The sequence below is a fragment of the Megalops cyprinoides genome, chromosome 15 (assembly GCF_013368585.1).
Source record: "Megalops cyprinoides isolate fMegCyp1 chromosome 15, fMegCyp1.pri, whole genome shotgun sequence".
Lineage (NCBI taxonomy): Eukaryota > Metazoa > Chordata > Actinopteri > Elopiformes > Megalopidae > Megalops > Megalops cyprinoides.
In genome coordinates, this window is record NC_050597.1 from 53,188 (window position 1) to 65,607 (window position 12,420).

The window sequence follows — 12,420 nt, forward strand, 5'->3', positions numbered from 1 at the left end:
AATACAACATTCCTTTTTATTTATTTTTTTTGGAGTAATGTCTCACAGTGTGTAGTAAATTAGCATATAAAGAAATGTTCTTGTTTCTGATGTGACAAGTTTATAACATTTCATATTAGCCTGGTAAGTGGTTCTGGCTAAGGCCTTCTGACAAATGAATGGTGTTAATGTCCAGAGATATTTAAGGATCGTTAGAATTCATTTCAATGATGATGGTAGTTGGTAAAAACAAACCTTTTTTTATTTCATTCAGGGGAAGATGAGGACAGTAAGAGAGTGCTGGTTCTGAGCTACCCGCAGTACTGCCGGTACCGGTCCATCAGCGCACGGCTGAGAGAGCAGCCCTCCTCTCTGCTCACGGATCCGGTGATTCTGGCGCTGGGCGGCACCGCCTGCCTCAGCGGCAGCACCAGGATTCTGTACTGCCGTGAGACCTTCGAGCACCCCACGCTCATCCACAGCCACAGCATCAGCGAGGAGTTTGGTAAGTGCAGAAGACCTCCTGGAAAGAGGTATTTTTATGTATGCATGCAGTCCATTCCATCTGATTGGACCTACAGTTTTTGTTACCACACTAAGCATGTCTTGCACACCAGAATGGCTTTTCAGAGATCGCCGGGAGCGGGGGGGTGGTGGTTGTGGAGTTCTGCTGTTTTGGAGGGGGGCAGGGCTGTGTGTGGAGGTTGGTGTGTTATGTGTGCCGAGGGGGGGGGGCATGCGTTTGTTTGAAAACAAATTGAATTCTTGTTTCCAATTCCAGCTTTTTATTACATAAATGATAACTTCTCACACTGATGAAGATAAATTAGAAATCTGTGTTCAAAAGTGTGAGATTATATGGTATCAGATGTGAGCATGAGGGGCTCTCCGGATGCATGAGACTCACACTGAATACCTTGACAGAGCTGACTGAGAAACAGTTTGTACATTGAACGAAACATGTAGCCAGAGTCTGATAGACAAGGGTACAGGATTGTCAGCAATTTTGGTGACCACAATTCAACTGTTTATCTGTTAAAAGTGAGACAAGACCTCTAGTAGCACCATATTAGAAAATATATTTGTATTTGAAGGATCCCTCTGCATGAAATATGACTCCTCTTCACCAGGATCAGCAGAGGGGTTGACTCTTGGTGATGTTGTGTAATCAGAATCACAGAGATGCTAAATTAAAGGCCCTCGGTTGTGTAAATTCAGAGCCATATCTATGAAAATTTGATGCTCACATTAGTGAAGTAATTTATCATTTGATCAATGACCTTTTCTCCTCCTTTTAGAGCAATCATGACACTGACAATGTACTGTCTGACTGAGTCCTCATTTGCCATTTAAAGTGAATTGCACTCCTTACATATTTGTAAGGATTTGCATTATTGACTACACAACACACCTCTAATCAGGAAATGGCCATTGCAGCTGAATCACCATGAGGGGGCGGCTCCATGTCCAGAGAAGGCTAAGTTCTGCTCAGAGAACAAAGCCAAATATGCTTGTGAATGAAAATGAGACCAATCAGTATGCAGTTATTGCAATACAGTTGCTCCCATTGTTGGGTCACTGATGCAAGGCTGGCGTTGATATGAAAAAGGAAGTACAGTATCAGCACTGGAGTGTTCTCTGTGTACCCCAATGATAGGTATTTGCAGTTTGATACACATTTGAGTGGCACAGTGCCAGGTCAGTGAAGGCTGGTGATGCTACCCATTGGCTGGCTGTGTTCATGTGGAAGGGTGACCTTCATCTTTACAGCTGTGTCAATGTGTGCTCATCCAGGTCTACATGTCTGAAATAGATACATGACCCACTTTAACACCAGCGGTGAACAAGCATGACTGAGAATTGCGCTCTCCCTTCGTACAGAGCGTCTCGCTACGTAGAGAAGAGGTAAAGAATCCTTGGGCTAGAGTGACTGTTTGAAAGTGGAGCAGAGGCTGTATTGGATTATTGAACAGGGTTTATAAACTGCTTCATGTAATCTCTCTACCATACGTGTTGCTATAATTGTTCATGTTTCTTTACTTTAAAGAGTCTGCAGGGACTCTTATGATTTTTTTAGTATATTATTATCTATTATTATGATATTATTATTTTCATATACATCAGTATACATTAAATGATATTGTTTCTGTGTTTGATTTAAGCTTGGAGATCAGACTTTATTAAGCTGATTGACCTGGCTCCTGAAGAGGTGAAAGGGTCTTTTCAAAACATGGAAACAAGGTGAAATGTGCCAAATGCTGCCAGCACCATGAGGCAGTTTTTAATGCTTTATAATGTATACTATATAAAATTATATAATTTAATAAATAAATGTATACTTTTAATGTTTAATGGCATACCTGTCCATCAGTCCACCTGATTTTCTATTGCTATTGTTACTGCTATGGCTTCTGAAAGTGACTAGCAGAAAGCATTGAGATGTGCAGTATTTATTTAATAAAATAAAAAAGTATTTACTTTTCACTCAATAGGACTGCAGAACTAAACACAGTACAGGTGTGCTTTGTTTATCTTAGGGATTTACTGTGATCTGTAATACTTGAGGGAAACACTTGGCTCTCAGTGCAAGCAAAAACAAGCACATAGCATCACAAACCAAGATGTCATGGTGTTTACTGTATATCATTACATTAAAGTGTGTATGTGGAGTTATTGTGCTGTGTTGAGCGAATTATCTCATTAATTTTTTAATTAATTCCTCATATTGGCCACTTATGTGTAGTTACATTGACTTGTCTTGATTGATTCTGTGTTATTCTAAATCTATATTCATAGCTTCTCTAAATTCTTCTGAATGGCATGTCAGCATCATTCACTATAAGGTCTGAAGAGCAGACGATACTTGTGGTGATTTCATCAAAAAATGGCATCATCTGTAATGGATGTTTTGGAAACAGACTTAATCATAACGGTCACAGTACTCTGAAACATGGAGGCCACAGTACTCTGAAATATGGAGGCCACAGTACTCTGAAATATGGAGGCCACAGTACTCTGAAACATGGAGGCCACAGTACTCTGAAACATGGAGGCCACAGTACTCTGAAACATGGAGGCCACAGTACTCTGAAATATGGAGGCCACAGTACTCTGAAATATGGAGGCCACAGTACTCTGAAACATGGAGGCCACAGTACTCTGAAACATGGAGGCCACAGTACTCTGAAATATGGAGGCCACAGTACTCTGAAATATGGAGGCCACAGTACTCTGAAATATGGAGGCCACAGTACTCTGAAATATGGAGGCCACAGTACTCTGAAACATGGAGGCCACAGTACTCTGAAATATGGAGGCCACAGTACTCTGAAATATGGAGGCCACAGTACTCTGAAACATGGAGGCCACAGTACTCTGAAACATGGAGGCCACAGTACTCTGAAATATGGAGGCCACAGTACTCTGAAACATGGAGGCCACAGTACTCCACACTGTGCCTTCCAGGAGCTGATGGCTCCTTGGTCACTCATTCAGCCTTTTCCCATGCAGTGTCAGTGGAGCTCAGGTCACTGCATGTACCCTGAGCTCCTGGCCAAGGCTAAAGGGTTGCTTTCACTCTGCTGCTATATCTATGTGCCTGTACCACCTGCAGTTTTGAGAAATATTGGTGAGCAGGTTTAGTGTAGTAGAGAGTATAGGGTAGTATATACTGTAGGTTAGGGTTAGTAGAGTCAATATGATGGCATTAGTGCAGGAATATGCAAAAACAGACTGACGACTTTAGAGTGACTGGATTTTTAATGTTCTACAAAGTAAGCAATATATTCTGCCCCTCTGAATGAAGAATACTGGGTTTGTTATTATAGTTGAATTTTGCATAATGATTAACGGGAAATTAATGATATTGTGTTGGCTGAAGGTCTGATGAATGACACTGCACATGTATCTCCTTTTTCAGCTAAGGCTTTTAATTTAAAAATTTTGTATATAACATTTACAGTATATTAGCTGTCCTTGGCAGTGACTCATATTCTTTTTTGCAGTTTTGTGTTCCTTCCACAAAAATTGTGAAAAAAGTTTGTGTTTACTCTAATTTCTTTTTCTGTAAACAGCAGCAACATGTTTTTCTTTTTGTCATCATTCTTCTGTATAATTTTAGTGGGTTTAAATGGGTAGAGAGAATCCATGTAGTCTTAATAAAATATCTCTGTCTCAAGGGACTTACTCTGTATAATACTGAAAACATGCCGAGCCTTCTGGATGACAATGAGAGGAATATTAGACTCTGGGAAAGCTATAAGGGAGGTGGGTCATTCTCTAGGGAAAATACAGTTCGTGAAAGTTTTTGATAATTATATATTTGGTAGAAACGTCCAAAACCCAAGTCATTCTGTCTGAAAATAAACAGAGAAATATAAACCTGTTTGGAAGGGTTTAGCTTTTCCCCAGGCCCCCACAAAGGCATGTGGCTGAAATAGACATTCTGAGGGTGTTTAAAAGGTGTTTTACTGTTGGATTCAGTAATTAAATGTCACTGTTTTTGTCCTTAAAAAGACCAAACACTTTGTTTATTTGTTTTGAAAAAACACAAGTATTTACAGTGGGGGAACATTGAGCTGCAACCTGGCAGATTTAATGCAGGTTATTAATGCAGTCCAGATGCTGCAGGCAGGCTGCGAAGGCAGGGACGTTCCCGAATATAAATGGCATAATCACTGTATGCACTCGGGCAGGGATTGTATGAACAGTTAAACAAACAGAGTGTAACGTAATGACTGTTTTCTCTGTTTGCTGTGAAATTAGAGCTGCTGAAGGATTGTATAGGCTGAGCATTTGCATTATTCTAATATATTAGACATGTCCTGGTGTTTGGTCTCTGTGAAATGTAGCCCACAGCTGAGATCAGACCGTCCTGTCTGGCATGCTGCTCTCTGCATTCTGTGACATGATTTGTGTTCACCTCTGCAGAATCTGGATTGCATTAAAGAAAGGCTATGCATTTTTAAATAACCATATGCCTTATTCTTGTGTCAGCTTAAGGATTCAGGAAAAATTAAAGGTCTATACAATTTTCTTTAGTGACAGTACTTTCCATTTGTGCAATCTGAAAACATTTTACTCCAGGGTGGAATTAGCATAAATGTCTGGTGAAGTACAGTATTACCATATTTCTTAATGAGAAACAGCCAAGCCGTCCAGATGCATGTTATGGCAGCTTTTGTCTGTAAACAGCACTGAGATATATCATTCATCAGCAGCCCAATGCTGTTCTATTAACTCAAATTACTCATACACCACTCAACATTTTTGAAGGGGAAATTATTTCAAAGTGATGATACAGTTGTGAGGAAAACAGGTTTTGGAAGCATGGTCTGAGTAATCCCATGATGCAGCATACCTGCTCAGGCATGAAAGTCACAATGTTACTGGGTGCTGGAGACTGTAGTTTTAGATGATAGTTACTGTGAACTGAGACTAAGGAGGTGGCAAAGGCCAGTGCTTGGTGTTGGGCTACAGGATGTAGTCATATGGTTGTGAGCACTTTGGAAAGAGGCGGCGAAATATTTTCCACTAACTATTTATCATTCATTACATCAAATTCAAACCAAATTGCTGGCATTGCCCCTAATGCTGCAGGGCTCTCTGCAGCTCTGCGCTCTGACAGCCATGAATTATTTCAAAAGCTTTATTAAAGTGCTGTGTGGGAGGGCCAGCGTTGTTAAGCTGAAAGTCAGAAAGGATTTCATCAGTGTAACCCTAACAATTGTCTCTTAACTCACCGGCAGTGTGATTAATGCTCTCAGACGGTGTGACGCCATTTGCTCCAACAGGAAAGGCAAATTTCTCAGATTCTCCACATTGATTCTGTCAGACGCATATGTGGGGATAATTTCAGCATTTTTGTCAGGAATCCAGGTGATTGTACTGCATGTTCCTTATGAAACAGTAAAACATCACTTTTGCTTGTCTGAATGGATCATCTTTTAGTTCTGACATTTGAGGCCATTCTGTTATTTTTGTGTGCTCTCTGATGTGGCCTAATACTTTTGGTTTGTTCTCTTTATTCAAAGAGATATTTTTTGCAGTAAATTGTTGGAAATGAGATGGAAAGTTGATGACTCTTGTTCAAGAGTACTTTATTTTCATAAAAGAACAGTGTGTCAGCAGGAGTTTTTTTGCAGGTGTTATTAGCGCTGGAAGTATCACTCTGCTATGATGTGCATTGATTTGTAATTTTGTGCAAAGCTCAAATGTTGAGCTTGATTTTTGTAGTGCCTTGAATTTTCAACAGACGACTTTACAGAGAAATGAATCATTCATGCAAAAAAAAAAACTACCTTTCAGGGCACTGAATCATTTTTATACCACTAATAAAAATGACCACTTTGGGGATATGAGTCCAGTGAGAAATATCACTTAAAGCCACAGTCTTCCCTCCTAAGCACTTGATGAGTCTGAGTATGTGGATCTGAAAGGACCCAGATATCTGATGGTAGCTTTAAAATGGATTGTGGTTCAAAGACTTCTGTGTGTGTGTGTGTGTGTGTGTGTGTGTGTGAGAGAGAGAGAGAGACGTGTGGGGAAGGGAGAAGGAGAGAGGGAGGGCTGCACCCCTCTCTCTCCTGGTCACTGCATAGGCCTGCTGTTGATAGATGAGGGTCACAGTGTTGTTCACAGATGTTATTGTATGGGGCCTGATTCAGGCGTTATGAAGTCATGTGAAATTGTAATAGAATCTTCTTTTTTTTTTTTTTTTTGGAAATATATAATCTTTCAGAGTGCTTCTTTTAAGCTCTTCCCTGCAAATAGGACCAAATGCCTGTTCATCCTTTTTCCTGCACAGCTGCTGTTGAAGTTGGTTTCGTGTGAAGATTTTTTAATCTTTCTGGGACTTGAGTGGGGCAAATTGTAGACCTGTGTTTGAAACTTGTGTATCACTGTTGTCACGGTTACATAAACTCAGCACCAAAGCAGCACTGTACTCCCCACTAAAATGCAATGAAACACAAAAGGAGCTGTTTGACTGTTGTAAATATAATTACTGATGTTCCCCTAAATTAATGAAATAAATGAATCAGAGCGGGATCAGAGATAGGTAAATTAGTTTACAGACATAAACACAAAAATGAGTGATTAGACCACCCTCGAATATTAACCTCAGTTTACCAGTGTAACTGGCACGTTGTTATTTTAAAAGGATGCCTCTTATTAATGCCTGATTCAATGTCTTCAGGTGCTGCTTGATTTACACAGTGCATTTTCCCTGTAATGTGCAACATCTGAGCCGATTTCTCCCACTGCTCTGTCCTGATGTGAGACAGATTGTATGAATTTAAAAGCCCAGCCCACTTAGCTGTGTTTCAGTCTGTCTATAAAATCAATTTGGAATGTTTGAAGGTTGTGTGTTTTGGTTCCTGTTATTATGTAATATTCTTTAATGGCTCACAGAGAACTGTACTCACTGCAGCTCTGGGCTTTTATCATCAAATTCATCCTTAAAAGGGGATTTTTCTGTCTAAACAATAGCCAGTAAGCACTGCTGCCATGGCAAAGCTGTTTTGAGAGGAACTGTAATAGCATGTGAACTGCTCAGTCGTGTATTTTTAGAGCAGGATACTGATTAATCTTTTTTTTTTCCTTCCCTTTGACTGCTGCAATGTGCTGCCTTTTGGCCAAAGGGACAGGGCAGGGGATGGCATTGGAATGGAGGTTGAGGTTATTAGTTGTGGAGGTCAAAGTTCATTAGGAAGTTGAAACCTCTCAGCATTGGCTCTGTGACTGTGATCTACATTAATGAGGAGATCATGAGGGTGTCATGTGCAGCTGCACAGTTTAAGAGCAGAAAGTCTCTCTCTCTCAGCTCAGTCAGCAAAACTAGTTTATAGTTTCATTTTAGCACTCAGATTCTTGACATTCTATTGAACAGGATGCATTTGCTTTTAGTTTCTTCCCAAATTTCGTTTTTGTTTAATTTTAGGACATTTAATGAGAATTGCATAAGGAAGAGGAAAAACAATGAAGTGCACTGAGACTGGCAGATGGGAAAGTGTGAATTTTCAGTGCCATTTTGAGTTTGTAATCTGGACATTGATGTAGGTGGTCATGATTAGTAATTAACTGTGTGCTTTTGGCCGCCTTCTTCCTCTTGAGGCTGCTTTGAATTACATAATTGCTTTGTGTACAACATAAGAATTCATAATGATATGATTTAATTTGTTTTGTGCATGTCATATTTATCCTAATAACATACGCAGAGGCTCCCCATATTATTAGTGTGCATAGCACAGTGCCATTCATGCAGGAATAATTAAAGACTGAGCTGAAGATCTGTACACTCACAGCCCTAATAGGCCATCAGTTCGCTTAATCAATGCCTTTCTGCTCTCTGCCTCCAGTCTTCGTAAGCAGAAGATTACTCAGCCAGATCCCGTCTCATTCTGAGGACACTGATGTGAATGCAGGTGTACAGAGTTCACAATGTCAGTCCCATTCAAAGCAATGATCTGTCTGAGTGTCATGGGTGCAGTGCAGAGTTACATGCTTGGATTTTCTGGAGCATCATGCATCCTACTCCTAGTGTCTTGTCAGTGGTCCACAGTCTGAAAACACAAACGAGTATCTAAAAATTAAAACACAGATGAAAACATTGTCTTTCTACACCATTACAGGTGGTTTGTAAGCTATTCAAATACAATTTTGTCAGTATTTATACGCTATGTTTGGAATTGGGAGTATGTTTTTGCTTTCTCACATAATGAGGCAAAATTGTCCATAATATGATGTCACTTGAATAGGAAATTCCTCCTTCCTCTATAGGTTACACTTGAATGAGTTAACATATATTCAGATTACCACCTGGATCATTATGTTTCGTGGCTATACTTGAATTTTAGTGCTGGGTTAGGTCTTTGTCCACATTTTTAATGTCAGTGTCAGGGTGCAGATACTATAGGCCGTCTGTAATGCCTGTCACTGCAAAAACCCTGATTCAACTGATAGACTGACAACAAGAGATTTTTTTACCCTACACTTTCCATTATTTTATGGGTAATCCATTGAGACCATCCATCACAGATTGTCAGAGGAAATTTCATTGCTGCCTGAGTATTCAGGCCATTAGGAGCAGAGAAGTTTGAGTCCAGAGGTGTAGAGTGCAATTACAGAAGCCTGGGCTCCCCGGCTCACAGGCTACCATCTGCAGAGCCCTCTGAGATGCCAGCATCACAGCTAATGGCGTTAAACTTTAGATATTTTCACAGCCAGCACTTCTGCCTGCTTTTAAATGTTGTGGTTTTGATTGTGTGCGGGTGTGGCTGTTTAACCCAATGACTGAAATATGGAGCACCTGAACAGCGCACTGAGACCTACTTGTGCTGGAGTTAAAAGCTCCCCCATATGAATGAATTCGTAAAGCTTACAGTAAAGGTCTTTCAACAGTTGTCTTGCCTCCTCCTGGAACTGCCTGGTTTTACTGCAGTTGAGCAGTTTTTTCTCTCCAGTGTGCCCATTTCATAAATAAAAGCACAACTGCATGTATGAGAAATAAATATCAATAAACACTGATTTTGCCTGTTTGGGTTTGGTTAGGGTTGGGTTTTCTTTGGTATCCTATCTGCAAAATGCACATTTTTGCTACTTACTCATTTTCAGATTAAATTGAAGTGGAGGGGAGATTCCCATGCCATATTAGCAGTGAAAATAATCTCTGGGCGAATTTTACTGCTGGACATGCAAACTTTACTGCTGTCTGCACATGCTCAGATGGTTAAAAGCTGCCTATGGAGTCTGTCTCTGCTGAGAGCCCTGACATGATGGACAGAGCTGAAACTGCAGCGTCCATGAGTGCTGGCTGCCTTTGCTTCAGTTAGGGGAATCCGGCTCCTGCACTGAGTTTGAGGGTTAGGGTTAGGGGCTCACTGAGTTTGAGGGTTAGGGTTACGGGCTCACTGAGTTTGAGGGTTACGGGCTCACTGCCTTTGCTCCAGTTAGGGGAATCCGGCTCCTGCACTGAGTTTGAGGGTTAGGGTTAGGGGCTCACTGAGTTTGAGGGTTAGGGTTATGGGCTCACTGAGTTTGAGGGTTACGGGCTCACTGCCTTTGCTCCAGTTAGGGGAATCCGGCTCCTGCACTGAGTTTGAGGGTTAGGGTTACGGGCTCACTGAGTTTGAGGGTTACGGGCTCACTGCCTTTGCTCCAGTTAGGGGAATCCGGCTCCTGCACTGAGTTTGAGGGTTAGGGTTAGGGGCTCACTCAGTTTGAGGGAGTGAAGGTTGGGGGATGGTGGTTGTTTTGCAATACGTGGGAAGAGTAAAGTTACAGGATTGTCTCAGGATTTTGCCAGTCAGTGTGTCCTGTTAATCTGCATCTTCTCCTTTCAGTGTGTGTGTGTTCTCTGTATTCAGCGTGTGTGTGTCCTCTGTATTCAGTGTGTGTGTGTGTGTGTGTGTGTGTGTGTGTGTGTGTGTGTGTGTGTGTGCTCATGTTGGTGTACAGGTCTGTATGTGTGTTCATATTCTCTTTGAGATGCCGATATTTTTATTCACCAGTGTACCTGTCTGTTCTTTTGTAAATGCGTATGTTTCCTTGTCAGCACATAAATGTTCCCTTTTGAGGAAGCGTGTCTTGTCTCATCAGTGTGCTTTGCATCTGGTGTTTCTTGTTTAGATGCATGCAGAAAAGTGTCTATTTGGACAGGCTTTACTGTCTTTTGTGTCTCATCTCTCAGATCATACAGGCAGAGATAAAAGTGTCTTCATTCTGTTACAGACCGATCACCTTTTAATGTTTACTTTCTTTCAGTAATATGAGGTTTTGATGTTCATTTACAGCTGCTTACCAGCAATGACTGCACACATATACATTCAGAATATGGGCCAGTTACACGGTGGTTGTTCTGTTATTGAAAATAATTGATGTATTTCAACATCATGCGGGACAGAAGCCTGCAGAACAAAATTTGCCTCTAATTAAAAAAGGCATCTCTCCTGCTGTGTGATCAAATCAGCTACACATTCAAATTTAGGAACTGTTTGGAAAGACTTTTATCAGCTGCTCTAACACTGTGGTAATTGTACCCATTGTGAAATTCACTTTGTATTACCAAAATGACCAATAAAAAGTCTGGGTTCTTCAGTCACATAGTGATATTCATTCCAACTGTCAGGGCAAAAGAGATCTGTTTTCTCTCTCTGTTTTCACACAAAGAGTGACAGGCTTTTTCTCTCTAAATGTTTTGCTTGTAGAACAGTCAATTTATTATTTACTGGTAGTGTCACATCTCTTAATTCAAGAAGGAAGTTAAAACTGACATGGCCCTTCCGTATCTGCTCAGAGGACAGGCATCTTCCATCAGATGGGCTGCAGTTATTCCCGGGACCAGAGAGTTCGGGGAATGGGGAGGGGTGTCATTTTAGGAGATGAAGAATGAAGACAGGGAATGTTGATTGTATGGTGGAGTGTGAGTGAGATGCTTCAGTATCACAGGGGCAGCAGTTGACAGGTTCTTGTGGCTAAATGGATTCTTTCTCTCAGCCATCTACTTCTTTCACCTGATTAACTAACGTTGATTTGCTGAGTAAAATGCACCTGTTAGCAGATAATGCCCTTTCTGTCAATTGTGTCTCAAATGGTAGCATTTTTTACTCCTTACAGAATGGTAGGATGCAGTTCAGTTTTGTAAAACTGGTTTAATCATTATGACAGGAATTAAAACAGGTACATCACTGCAGTAGCATGTTGAGCTTTTCACCATATACACTGCACAACAGGCAAAATGACCAACATCCTGAACTCAACCTGTCTGAATATCCATATATTCAGCTTATTTTGTGAAATAAAGTTAACACAATACAAAATTATGTGAAATTGAATTAGCTTTCAGCGTGTTCAGATTCAGATAATGAGTTGTTTAATTGTTAATCAGGTGAAACAAATGAAAAGTTGAGAACTGATTTGTGGTAAATAGTAGCAAAATGTCAGCCTCCTTTGTTCTGGGATCATTAGCTATCAAAAACATGGTGACCTCTGACCCTCTGCTCAGCCTGGATTCGCCAGCCTCCTTTTGTATGGGAAGCTCACATGGAAGAGTGAGCGCCGCTTACACAGGGCCTGAGGTGGAGTCGCTGCCGGTAGCTCACTGCATGCTTACATCCGTCATCCTAAATGCACCCACACGCCATCACACTAATGCAGAGGCACTTTTTCTCACTGCACGAGCCTGTTCTCTCATAGGGTTATAATGCAATTTAGTGTGAAAAATATTCCAGTGTCTGTTTGATTATTTCCTCATATATTCCTGGAGGACATTTTAATATGTAAAGCTGCTGTTCTCTCTCTCCCTGTCGGTGCTGTAGCAGCAGAAGTGTCGGTGTCTGCTGTCATATCAGGCCATGTTACTGCTGCTGTCATTCATGAGGCAGCAGAGCAGAGTCTGGCCGTGAGAAGTGATCTGTGATTCGTGGATGTCTGCCTGTTGGGGGC

At 41.0% G+C, this 12,420-nt stretch overlaps 1 protein-coding gene across 1 annotated transcript in view; it reads left to right on the plus strand.

The window, feature by feature from the left end:
• Positions 1 to 12,420, plus strand: part of LOC118790250 (AT-rich interactive domain-containing protein 5B-like) — a 55,907-nt gene that overhangs the window by 20,782 nt on the left and 22,705 nt on the right. The window contains exon 4 of the mRNA XM_036547154.1: positions 254 to 484. Within this exon, the coding sequence (XP_036403047.1) occupies positions 254 to 484 (231 nt within the window). The remainder of the gene's footprint in view (positions 1 to 253; positions 485 to 12,420) is intronic.